The sequence below is a fragment of the Zootoca vivipara genome, chromosome 2 (assembly GCF_965207765.1).
Source record: "Zootoca vivipara chromosome 2, rZooViv2.hap1.1, whole genome shotgun sequence".
NCBI lineage: Eukaryota > Metazoa > Chordata > Lepidosauria > Squamata > Lacertidae > Zootoca > Zootoca vivipara.
In genome coordinates, this window is record NC_142584.1 from 119,116,176 (window position 1) to 119,129,465 (window position 13,290).

A 13,290-nucleotide genomic window follows, 5' to 3' on the forward strand; every position below is an offset into this window, starting at 1 on the left:
AGACAGGCACCGAGGAAGAGGAGGAGGAGGAAGCGGAGACGGGAAGGTCACTTCCTCCCCCTTTTTGGGAAAGTTGGGAGGGGTCTGGTGAGTGAAATGGGGGAACTGGGGGGCGTGCGGGTGGGGGGTGGGTGGGCCGGAGGAGGAATGGTGGTTCTTTTTGGGGTCGGGGAAGGTCCTGGAGAGGAAACGGGGGCAAGAGCAAAGTGGAGGGGGGAGGGGAGGGGAGGTTGTTCCTGGACCTTTTGTGGCGCAATCGCAACACGGCCGCAATTGCAGCGCAGGAGAATCTCTTTGATCTCCCCCCCACTCCCCCCCCCGCACCCTCTCCTGTAATCGTAATCCGGGAAAGAAAAGGTCCACGCAGGTTGTCGCCTCTTCATTGGACCTCGCTCTTCCTCCTTGTATGATGCAATCTCTTGACTCCGCGGGGGGGGAGGGGGGTGTCACATCTTTTGTGGGTTTGGGGAGACCCTCACCCCCACCTCCGGGGTTAAAACCAGAAATTGTCGGTGCATCTTCGGGCGGGGGAGCCTCAGATGATGCGGACAGATGGGGACGGGGCGGGGCGAGCCACGTCTTGCCCCCCCCCCGTGGGATCTGGGGAACGCAAAGCAGGCCGTGTGGGGCAGGAAAGAGGGGAAAAGGCACGCGGGGTGGGGGGTGTCACTGGCAAAGCGCCTGTGTTGCATTATTATTTTTATTATTATTTATTATTATTTATTACTACTACAGCTATCTGCATTATATTACGCCCTGCTTCGTTAAATTACGCTCTGCATTGTTAATAGTATTGTTGCAATGTACATTATTGTTATCGTGTTCTGGAGCTGGGAAGGCACCCCAGCGGTCATCAAGTCCAGCCCCCTGCATTGCAACTGTGCTCTGCATCACTTTGCAATGTTATTATTTATCATTCATAATAACGGCAATTAGACCAGTGAATGGTTCGTTACCCTGACGTCCCCATGCGACTTAACGGGGACGGACGGACGACAAATTGGAATGCTTTAACTGCCAGCATCAGACCTACTAGACCATCTAGCTCAGTAGTGCCTGCACGGACTGGCAGCAGCGGCTTTCTGGAGTTTCAAGTAAAGGTTGACTTTTTCACCAACCTGTGGCCCTTCAAAGTGCTATGAGATACACCTCCCATTTTTCATAGCCATTGGCTGCTGGATCAAGCCAAAGGTGGGGTGATCATAGTCCAAAATCCTGTTCTCACAGCGGCCAAACTTGTGAGCCCCAGAAATGTGTATTGAAAACCACATTTATTTATTTTTAATTTATAGTGGTTGGCATTTTTCAAAAAATAAAAATAAATTGGTGTTTTTCAGAGACATACTGTACTAGCTCCGGAACAGTGCAGCAGCCAGTAACACACCGGTTGCAAAGTACTGGCTTCCCGTCTGCTTCTTCTGGCCTGAATTCATAGTGTTTGGTGGCAACTCACGATGCCTCCGGAAAAACCCAGTTCCTGGGATTCTGAATAGGGGGGAGTACTGACGGTTTGTGGGGCATCCCATAATGGTTACACAGCTTTTGCCACTGTGAGAACAGAATGTTTGGGCTGGGTGAACCTCTGTTTGGGCAGAGCCAGCTGCCTCAGGATTCTTCTGATATATTATAAAACCCTAGAACCGTGGAGTTGGAAGGGACCCAAGGGTCATCTAGTCCAACCCCCTGCAATGCAGGAATCTCAGCTAAAGCACCCATGACAGATGGCCATCCAACCTCTGCTTAAAAACTGCCAGTGTTCTTCATGTACATTGTTGGTACTTCAGGATGAAATATGCATCATGTGTTTTGTTGCGCCTAGGAAACGTCAACCCAGTTTAGTCAGTCATGGCTCTGGCTCAGTTCAGGCAGAACCAGATGCACCCCATTTTCCCTCAGAGCACAGAGGCATGGCCTGATTGGCTCGCTCTCCTCTCAGTGCTTCATCCCATTGGCTGTCTCTTGTGCCTGTCTCATTAGACCAAATGGGGGACCAAATGGGGCTCTTCTCTTCAGACCACAGAGGAGGCCCGGGCCTTTGGGGCCTTGCTTCCTGATTGGTTCACTCTCTCCTCAACGCTCCATTTTGTTGGCTCTCTCCCATGCCTGTCTAAGACCAGCTTTTCCTGCTGTTTCATCTCCCAGGGTGCCCCAACTGCCATTCCCAAAATTAAATAAAATTGACATTTTCACCAACCGTACACTCAAAACAACTGCAGAGCACCCATTTTTCTTCCACTGCTTAATAATAATATACAGTAATAATAATAATATATCTGGTTCAGTTTCCCCAGCCACTCTGGGCGGCTTCCGACAAATATAAAAGCATAATAAACCACCAAACATTAAAAACCTCTCTGTTACAGGGCTGCTTTCAGATGTCTTCTAAAAATTGTGTCGTTCTTTATCTCCGGGTCATCTAGTGGGAGGGCTTTCCACAGGGGGCCCACCACCAAGAAGCCCTGTCCCTGGTTCCCTGTAACTTCGCTTCTCACAGTGAGAGAACTAGCAAAAAACCTCAGTGTCTCGGGTTGAGCGATGGGGGTGGAGACGATCCTTCAGGTATACGGTGGTACCTTGAGTTACAAACACCTCAGGTTACAAACACTTCGGGTTACAGACTTGGCTAACCCGGAAGTAGTACCTCAGGTTAAGAACTTTGCCCCAGGATGAGAACAGAAATTGTGCAGTGGCGGCAGCAGGAGGCCCCCATTAGCTAAAGTGGTACCTCAGGTTAAGAACAGTTTCAGGTTAAGAACGGACCTCCGGAACGAATTAAATCCGCAACCAGAGGTACCACTGTACTGGGCCAAGGCCATGTAGGGCTTTCAAGGTCAGCACCTACACTTTGAATTGTGTTCAGAAATGTATTGGGAGCCAATGTAGGTCTTTAATGACTGGCATTATATGGTCTCAGCAGCCACTCCCAGTCACCAGTCTAGTTGCTGCATTCTGGATTAATTGTAGTTTCCGGGTCACCTTCAAAGGTAGCCCCACGTAGAGCACATTGCAGTAGTCCAAACGGGAGATAACTAGAGCATGCACCACTCTGGTGAGACAGTCTGCGGGCAGGTAGGGTCTCAGTTGGCGTACCAGGTGGAGCCAGAAGGCCCTTGGAGTTGGACTGCTTGCACACTTCTGGTTGCAGGATCCTGGCTTAGATGGCTATCAGGTGTGATCCAGCAGCTACGCTCTTCTTAAGTTCTTCCTTGGGGAAGCTGCTCTCATAATAAAAATAATTTTATTTATACCCCGCCCTTCCCAGTCAAGACCGGGCTCAGGGCGGCTAACAGCAAGGATATCAACGCAAGTATAAAAGAAACAATTCAGTTAAAATGCAGATTAATACAATGTTAAAATTCAATTTTAAAAATAAAAATCTACAAGTAAGATAAAACCATTATAAAATAAAACCTAGGGGAGGGTGACCCCGGCGTCAGACTGCGTCAGTCCAAAGGCCAAGCGGAACAGCTCTGTCTTGCAGACCCTATGAAAAGATTACAAATCCCGCGGGGCCCTAGTCTCCTGAGACAGATCGTTCCACCAGGTCGGGGCCAGTACTGAGAAGGACCTGGTCGACCAGGGTCCACCTGGTCGAGGCCAGTCTAACCACCTTGTGACTCGGGATCTCCAGTATGTTATTATTTGTGGACCTTAATGTCCTCTGCGGGGCATACCGGGAGAGGCGGTCCCATAGGTACGAGGACCATGTCATTGGTTTTAAACCATGTCCTTGGTTTTACAGGCTCACCAGGGAAGCCTCGGCTGCACAGAGTGCCAGTTGCTGTGACGGAAGCAGAAGCCTTTTGTGGTCGGGATCTCTGAGCGATCCAGCAGACTCTCATCTGTGAGACCAGAGCAACAGTTGAGTGGGGAAGCTGTAGGATCTTTCCCTGTCCCGCTGCCTTCCTCTGTCACAGGGGCAGGAGATGGAGGGAGGTTGATGGTGGGTGGGATGAAAGAGGACCAGGAAATATCTGGAGGTCAGTGTCTGGTAAAGGGGTTCTGCTTTAAGATTCCAGCTTTGCATGCGTGAGCTGGTCTTCAGTTTTCTGTGCCGGGAGTGAGGATGGCATCCATAGCTCAGTTGGCAGAAAAGCCCCTCCTTAGGATCCCATTAAATGGGTGTCATTTAGCAGAGCTGGAAGAAGCCAGTTGGAGGAGAGGGTTTTTTCCTGGGGTCTTTCTGGGGAGTAGGGGGTGGGGCAATGAACATGGTACACCCCATCAAGTCAATTTGGAAGGGGGTGTAGGATCTAAAGACTCCTGCTCGCAAAGCCTTGGCAGAGAGAACAGGGAGCAGAAAACTTTATTTGCTCCCACCGGTCACACAGAGTTATTATTATTATTATTATTAATACTAGCTGGCCCTGCACGCGTTGCTGTGCGTTAGTCTGTGAGATGGAGGGTAATAGGTCCCCTTCAGATCCCCCTGAGCCTCAGAGTTCCCCTGAGTCGAGGCGAGATACTGTGGAGAGGGCAGGTTTCATCCCTGTGTCTCCCCCCACCCTGTTCTGACCCATTACCTATCCCTGCCCTCTATTCAGCCCCCCATCCCCCCCAGGCAGGGCCCTACCTCCACTTGGCAATGTTGGGCCTTGTTGCTGCAAAAGGCCTGTTTTCAGTTGGTTTGGCCTTCATGGATGTATGTGAGTGGTGGATCTCGTGGTGGAGGCGGGGTTTGTGGGTGTGGTGTAGATTTCACAGGAAGGGAGGGGGTGTAGGAGGAGGAGCTGAGGGAATAACGCCACTTGAGGGCACTGTTTTAGTTTGTGGGAAAGTAGGTCTGTACCTGTGCAGGTATGCGATGTGAGCAATCCGAGGTTGTATGAACACTCGGGAAGTGGCATGGATCGTTGTGTCGAAATTTCAGGGCGATCGGTCAAGCGGTTTCGGAGAAAAGTGGAGCCCACAGTTTCACCATTTTTACATTTTTATATATATAGATTGATTAAATTTGTATACCGTCCTCCATCCGTAAATCTCAGGGCGCTTCACAATATAAAAATACAATATAAAAAAACAGTGGAAGCAACATTTATATATTTATTTTGTAATATTTACACATTGCTTGATTGAAAGGGGGGGGAAGCCTCAAGGCAGTTTACAAAAAGAATAAACCAGTAAAATCAGCAATAAATATCAATAACAATAAAACTAAAAGCCATTGGAAAAAAAACCTTTTTAAAGCTTTCAAAAAGAATTAAATGAGAAACTAGAAACAGATTAAAGTACATGTCAGCATCCTCTGGCTCTTCGGTTTCTCTTTTCTTTTTCCTTTCCTTCAGAGAGAGGCATCGATTGAATTGCCAGGAAACCCGTTGACCTTGTGAGACAGAGAAGGAGCAAGAATGAAAGTGAAGTTGGAGCAAGGAAGTCCTTTGGAGTCATACGGGGCTCCGCTTGAGCACGAAGAGAAGTTTAGCGTGCAAAGCCAAGCAGGCGACGAATCTGGGAAAGGGGCAGGAGGAGCCCCTCACGCCTTGGAGGCCAGGGGCAGCGGGGAATTCTGGGTAGGAAGTGTGCAGGAGTTCCTGGGCGGAGACACAGTCTGCTCAAAGGGACCATACCAGCGTTTCAAACATTTCCGCTACCAGGAGGCCGAGGGGCCCCGCGAGGTCTGCAGCCAACTCCACGACCTTTGCCGCCAGTGGCTGAAGCCGGAAAGGCACACCAAGGCCCAGATCCTGGACCTGGTGATCCTGGAGCAGTTCCTGGCTGTCCTCCCTCCGGAGATGGAGAGCTGGGTCAGGGAGTGCGGAGCCGAGACCAGTTCCCAGGCGGTGGCCCTGGCTGAAGGCTTCCTCCTGAGCCAGGCGGAGGGGAAGAAACAGGAGGAGGAACAGGTGAGTATTTCATCTTGATCTCGGAGTTGAAAATGCCCTCCTGATTCCCCCTCTCCAAACCTCATGCACAAACCTCACTAACGCTCAGGGCCGGATTACCAAATAGGCAGAGTTGGCACTGGCCTAGGCGTCCTACAACCTCCTTGACCTAAATCATTTTTTGGGGGGGGGAGCAAGATTTTTATTGCCTAAGGGCCTTCACAGGGTTTTATCTGGCATTGCTAACACCACCCACCGGACGTCATCGTCATCACCACCATAATTTATTATTTATACCCGTTTCCCCAGCCACTCTGGGCAGCTCCCAACAGAATATTTAAAACACGATAGAACATCAAACATTAGACATTCCCACTCCCACTAATCTCTTCACTCACCAACACCCCCTCCCTCTCCCTTCTCCCCTATAAAATTGTTTTATTTTAATTTCTTCATTTCAACAATTTTTATTGGTGGTTCCCAAACTTATCCCCCCCCCCCCGCGCCACCATACACACCTTATTTCTATAATCACACACCCAGTGCGCCCCCTCCCTATAAAAAGCATTCTTTAGTGTCGCGGTTTGCACAGCCCGCCAGGGAAGATAAGAACACAATAAAATAAATGGGCAATAAAATTCAAAGCAATTCAAACCCTCTGCAATGGCAGGATCACAGCTTAGAAAGACCTCCCCTCTTCCAGGCGTCTGAAACACTGTGGAGCTACCGTATTTTTCCGTGTATTACATGCCCCCGTGTATAAGACTCCCCCTATTTTGGGGGACTCCAAATTCAGAGTTGAGCTTTTTTGGGGGGAAGGTTGCCCAGAGTTGTTGACCTTTTTTTTTTACAGGAAAATCGCTCAACACTGCATCGATAAATATACCTATCCCCACACCGGCAGGAACAGCCAATCGCCAGCACTACAGCCAACAATAACACGCCCTATAGCCGCTGATAATCTCCGGCTCGCGGCAGCAGTCAATCCCACGTCCCCACTTTGCACTATCCGTGTATAAGATGCCCCCCAATTTTTCAGATGCTTTTTTTAAAAAAAGACCTAGTCTTATACAGTGGTCCCTCGACTTACGGATTTAATCCGTTCCGAATGCACATTCGTAGGTTGAAAAGTTTGTAAGTCGAAAAAAGCGGTTCCAAAGGAATGCATTGGAAACGGACAAATTCTTAAGTCGAGAAAACCGTATCTAAAATTCGTAAGTCGAGAAAACCCCATCTAAAATTCGTAAGTCGAGAAAACATCTAAACCACAATGGTTTTCCTTTCGGATGTCAAAAAAAACCGTAAGCGTGCGGCCATTTTTTTTCATTCGTAACTTGAAATTTCGTAAGTCAAGTACTTCGTAAGTCGAGGGACCACTGTATATGGAAAAGTATAGTACAGTGAACCTTCAGGTTACGTAATCTTCGGGTTGCGAAAGCGGCAAACCCGGAAGTATATTCTTCTGGGTTTTGCGGCTCGCGCATGTACACAACGCTCTATCGCGTCGCACGTTGGTTCAGATGCAGCGCCTCTGGTTATGGATTTTTTCGGGGTGCGGACCCCCAAAACGAATTAAATTCGTAACCAGAAGGTCCACTATGCTTCCAGTCACTGTGGGCAATGCACTGGAGCAGTAGAGGAGTAAAAATTGTCACACTCTACTTGGGCTCGCATGTTAATAGGGAATTTTTCTTCCTCTGCAAGATTCCTGTGACCTTTGAGGAGGTTCCTGTGCCTTTCACCAAGGAAGAGGAGGAGGAATGGGCTCTGCTGGACCCAGGCCAAAACGCCCTGCCCAGGGAAGTCTTGGTGGAGGACTTTGGGAATCTAGCCTCGCTAGGTAAGTTTTTGCTCTGAGTAAATATGAGTTCCTTCTCCATTTTCAATCTTCTTTAAACACGTGTTCTTCTTGTTCTCTTATTCTATATGTTAAATCTGCAAGCTGCACATATTCCATCAATTTGCCATTCTTCTTTAGTTAAGACTTTGCTCGTTTTCCATTTTTGGGCCAACAAAACACGGGCCATGGTAGTGGCATACACAAATAGTCTTTTTTGACACCTGGGATTTTCTGTCTGAGTTATCCCCAACAGAAAGGACTCTTCCTCTCTATTGCAAGTGCAGATTTCACCGGGGAGGTCTGTGGGCTTGCCGGAGGGTGGCGAGGGGCTGCTCTTGAGCCTCTGTGGACCTGCTCCATTATCTTCTGGCCTGTCAGGGTTTCAGGGTCTCTTCACAAGTAGGAAAAAATCTGTACTTGGTGGTCCTGAATCTTCCCAACGAGTAGGTGGCTTTCAAGTTGGGGTTTTCATTCCTTGTGCTGAGATGTCACTGACGGGCCACCCATGGGTTCCGGGATCAAAGGAGAGCAGTCATGGATCAGGCCAATAGCCCATCTAGTCCAGCAGTGGCCAAGCACATGCCTGTGGTAAACCCACAAGCAAGATTTGAGGAGAAGGTTGCGCTCCTGTCATTTCCAGCAGCTAGTATTCAGAAGCCTAGGGGTGCGGGTGGCGCTGTGGTCTAAACCACTGAGACTCTTGGGCTTGCTGATCAGAAGGCCGGCGGTTCGAATCCCCACGACGGGGTGAGCTCCTGCTGCTCTGTCCTAACTTTTGCCAACCTGGCAGTTCGACAGCATGCCAGTGGAAGTAGATAAATAGGTATCGCTGCGGTGGGAAGGTAAACAGTGTTTCCGTGTGCTCTGGCACTCGTCATAGTCCTCCATGCACCAGTAGCGGTTTAGTCATGCTGATCACATGACCCGGAAAACTGTCTGTGGACAAACGCCGGCTCCCTCAGCCTGAAAGCGAGATGAGCTCCGCAACCCGAGTCACCTTTGACTGGACTTAATCGTCCAGGGGTCCTTTACCTTTACCATTATTGAGAAGCATAGGTGCCTCTGACTGTGGAGGCAGAGCATATTATATTATTATTGTAATTGCCACAATTTATTAAATTATGTACAGTCCTTCATCGAGAGACCAGTTTGGAGATGGTATTTAACACCAATTAGATCAAATCAAATAAGCAAGGAATACAGTGGTACCTCGGGTTACAGACGCTTCAGGTTACAGACTCCCCTAACCCAGAAATAGTACCTCGGGTTAAGAACTTTGCTTCAGGATGAGAACAGAAATCGTGTGGTGGCAGCGGGAGGCCCCATTAGCTAAAGTGGTGTCTCAGCTTAAGGACAATTTCAGGTTAAGAACGGACCTCCAGAACAAATTAAGTTCTTAACCCGAGGTACCACTGTATTCGGAGTTATGTTTTAGGGGATGCCAGAAAACAGGGAATTATGTTCACATGTGCTGGGGTGTGTTGTTGTTTAGTCGTGTCCGACTCTTCGTGACCCCATGGACCAGAGCACGCCAGGCACTCCTGTCTTCCACTGCCTCCCGCAGTTTGGTCAAACTCATGTTCGTAGCTTCGAGACCACTGCCCAACCATCTCATCCTCTGTTGTCCCCTTCTCCTTGTGCCCTCCATCTTTCCCAACATCAGGGTCTTTTCCAGGGAGTCTTCTCTTCTCATGAGGTGGCCAAAGTATTGGAGCCTCAGCTTCACAATCTGTCCTTCCAGTGAGCACTCAGGGCCGATTTCCTTCAGAATGGATAGGTTTGATCTTCTTGCAGTCCATGGGACTCTCAAGGGTCTCCTCCAGCACCATAATTCAAAAACATCAATTCTTCGGCGATCAGCCTGGTCCAGCTCTCACTTCCATACATCACTACTGGGAAAACCATAGCTTTAACTATACGGACCTTTGTCGGCAAGGTGATGTCTCTGCTTTTTAAGATGTTGTCTAGATTTGTCATTGCTTTTCTCCCAAGAAGCAGGCGTCTTTTAATTTCGTGACTGCTGTCACCATCTGCAGTGATCAAGGAACCCAGGAAAGTAAAATTTCTCACTGCCTCCATTTCTTCCCTTTCTATTTGCCAGGAGGTGATGGGACCAGTGGCCATGATCTTGGTGTTTTTGATGTTGAGCTTCAGACAATATTTTGCGCTCTCCTCTTTCACCCTCATTAAAAGGTTCTTTAATTCCTCCTCACTTTCTGCCATCAAGGTTGTGTCATCTGCATACCTGAGGTTGTTGATATTTCTTCCGGCAATCTTAATTCCAGCTTGTGATTCATCCAGTCCAGCCTTTCGCATGATGAATTCTGTATATAAGTTAAATAAGCAGGGAGACAATATACAACCTTGTCGTACTCCTTTCCCAATTTTGAACCAATCAGTTGTTCCATATCCAGTTCTAACTGTAGCGTCTTGTCCCACATAGAGATTTCTCAGGAGACAGATGAGGTGATCAGGCACTCCCATTTCTTTAAGAGCTTGCCATAGTTTGCTGTGGTCGACACAGTCAAAGGCTTTTGCATAGTCAATGAAGCAGAAATATATGTCTTTCTGGAACTCTCTAGCTTTCTCCATAATCCAGCGCATGTTTGCAATTTGGTCTCTGGTTCCTGCTGGGGTGTAAATATGCACAATTCTTTTTGGCAAAGGGTATTTATGGAGATAACAGAAATCACTGGGTTAAAGCTGACTGAAAGACCAGAGGTAGCATTATTTTCAATTTACAATGGGGTGGAAGTTACGCAGGCTATCAAGGCCTTGCTCACAAATTTATTGACAGCTGCATGAATTACGATAGCTAGGAAGTGGAAGGGGCAAGCAGAATATAGAGTGAAAGAATGGTATAAAGAGGTGTGGGATATAGCCATTAATGATCAATTAACGTGTGCCATTAAGGTAAGACAAGGAATACTCAGGAAAAATGATTTTGAGGAGATGTGGAGGGTGTTTGTAGAATTTGTCCTGTTAAAACGGAAAGGGATCAAACCATCGCAAGAGGTGTTGAATTTTTGGGAGGTTGGATAGTTACAATGGAATGGTCTCAGTGGAGGGGTACACATTTTTATCCTTATTTATTTAGGATTTATCCTTATTATTAGTGATAATAATAATAATAATAATAATAATAATAATAATAATAATAATAGACCACAGGGAGGTTTACAACATAGCCCTTGAGGGTAGTAGTCATCAGTAGCCCTATCCTCAATAAATTTGTCTAATTCTCCTTTCAAGCCAACCAAATTGGTGGCCATCACTGTAACAATTGCACTCCAAAGGAATCCAGCAGGAAAACACTTGTAAGATTTTGAGTGCCATTTCCCTTAAAGAAGCAGAAACCAATTTGAATGGAGATTTTGTCCACATTGCTGCTCGGTCTTCCTCATCTTTTTTCCAACCTAGTGGTTCTTCCAAAGTCTTTGGCAGGGCCAAGGAAGTAGAACCACACATGTATTAATTTTTTATATAATATATATTTATTGATTTTATAAAAACACAACAGAAAAACTGGAAGCAAAAGGAGGTTGTAGAAGAGTGGTGGTTAAGTTTATTATATATTAAGATTTAGTTTAGTGTTATTATTGTATTGAATTGTAAGACCTAACTAGAATAGAATTGTATTTTGAGATAAGTATAAGAGATTTATAGTATTGATAAGTCATTAAGAGTATTAATAGGTTTAGATAAACATTATAAAGATTAATAAAAAAATTCCTTCAGTAGCACCTTAAAGACCAACTAAGTTTTTATTTTGGTATGAGCTGTCGTGTGCATGCACACTTCGTCAGATACGACAGCTCATACCAAAATAAAAACTTAGTTGGTCTTTAAGGTGCTACTGAAGGATTTTTTTTATTTTGCTTCGACTCAGACCAACACGTCTACCTACCTGTAATTAAAAAGATTGGAATCAAGATTTGGAAAGTACTAAGGAAGTAATATAAAGAAACATAGTTGGGAGGGAATGGAAGAAGTCGATAAAGATTTGTGATATAAGATTGATTTGATATCCTTTTTTATTCTAATGTTGGTATTTTGTTATGCTGTGTATATTTTGTGTTTTTTCTTTCTGTTTCACACATGTATTAATTTGCCACACCACTGGGTTGAGCTCAAAGGTTCCTTCTCGCCTGTTTCCTTGACTGTCTCTATTTTCCAACAGGTGATGGATGGCCCAGTAAGAACAACAACAGACCCTGTAAGAGAAGCAAGCTTCAAGAAATGGAAGAGAACTTCAGAAATCCCGAGGGACCGACAGAACAGGAGGGAAACCAGATGGAGAAGTGGCTGGATGAACCAGTCGCTTGCCAGGGCGAAAACGTCCGCGAAATCGTGGTTCAGCCGGAAAAATCAAGAGGAACAAGAAGGAATGCCTGCCCGGCGCTTGTGAAAAACGCCAGTCACAAATCAGACGTTAACGGCCACTGGAAAGTTCACGTGGAAGAGAAGCCGTACAAATGCATGGAGTGTGGGAAGAACTTCAGCCAGAGCACTCTCCTTAGGTTGCATCAGAGAATCCACACGGGGGACAAGCCCTACAGCTGCTCCGAGTGCGGCAAGAGGTTTTACGACAGGTCTCATCTCAACAGCCACAAAAGGACCCACACAGGGGAGAAGCCGTATAAATGCCTGGAGTGCGGGAAGAACTTCAGCCACAAGGTCAACCTTACCTCCCACCAGAGGATCCACACGGGAGAGAAACCTTACAACTGCTCGGACTGCGGGAAGAGCTTTTGCGACAAGCAGAACCTTATCAGACACCAAAGAATCCACACGGGAGAGAAGCCGTATAAGTGCCAGGAGTGTGGACAGAACTTCAGGCAGAGGGCGACCCTCACTTCGCACCAGAGAGTCCACACCGGGGAGAGACCCTACCAGTGCTTGAATTGCGGAAAGTGCTTTTTCAGAAAAGCGGAGCTGAACAGACACCAGAGGATTCACAGCGTAGAAGAGAGGCCTGTCATTTCTTGGAGTGTCGAAATGGCTTCCGACGGGGTGTCGATTTTATGTCCCATCAGAGAACTGGCACAGGAAAGCCAGCCTATAACTCCCGTGATTAAACAAGAACAGTATTGCTAAAATAAGAGTCCCTGCTAGTCTTCAAAATAATTTGCATGAGAGAGACACACACACACAAACACACTTCCCCCCCTCCCCCAATAAATGTTTGGGGGTGTGGAAAGAGCTTCAGCTAGAGCAGAACATATAACGTAAAGTATGCATACTGAGATCTCTGTGAGGAAACAAAACTTTTTATGCAGATCGCGAGCAAAGAGTTGGCGTCCGATTCCTCGGCTTCCGATGTGTAAATCTCTCATGTGCCTTACTGAGTCCTGTCATCACTTGCGAAAGCTGACTAGTCACCCTGCTTCCTCCGTGCCTATTTTTCCTATTAAAATATACGCATTTGACGGAAAAAAATAACTTCTGTCCATTGAACTGTAGTTCCTTCTGTGCTCTGCCTCTCCAAGCAATGCGTATTAAGACACATTTCGCTAACTGAGAGTTGTCGTGCTTTTTGTAACTGGAATGGTGGACTTAAATGATCCTAGAGTTATCCCAGTTTAGATACATTGAGGTTCCAGTTCCCAGATCCTGGTGTTGCTGGCT

General features: G+C 46.9%; 1 protein-coding gene across 2 annotated transcripts; it reads left to right on the forward strand.

Moving 5' to 3' along the window:
- On the forward strand, positions 1-13,101 carry LOC132591278 (uncharacterized). Of its 2 annotated transcripts, none has more exons than XM_060269200.2 (5): positions 1-87; positions 3,743-3,861; positions 5,286-5,843; positions 7,527-7,662; positions 11,843-13,101. In XM_060269200.2, exons 3-5 carry the CDS (start codon positions 5,349-5,351, stop codon positions 12,757-12,759), a joined length of 1,548 nt encoding a protein of 515 aa, XP_060125183.2. In that variant the 5' UTR covers positions 1-87; positions 3,743-3,861; positions 5,286-5,348; the 3' UTR covers positions 12,760-13,101. The 2 variants fall into 2 exon arrangements, with proteins under 2 accessions (XP_060125183.2, XP_088520179.1); XM_088664053.1 differs by lacking the exon at positions 1-87 and adding an exon at positions 340-404.
- Positions 13,102-13,290: the final 189 nt, after the last annotated feature.

Coding starts and splice junctions, on each gene's coding strand:
- LOC132591278 (XM_060269200.2), top strand. CDS start 5,349: ATGAAAGTGAAGTTGGAGCAAGGAAGTCCTTTGGAGTCATACGGGGCT. Junction 5,844..7,526: donor AGAAACAGGAGGAGGAACAG/GTGAGTATTTCA, acceptor TTCCTCTGCAAG/ATTCCTGTGACCTTTGAGGA. Junction 7,663..11,842: donor TGGGAATCTAGCCTCGCTAG/GTAAGTTTTTGC, acceptor ATTTTCCAACAG/GTGATGGATGGCCCAGTAAG.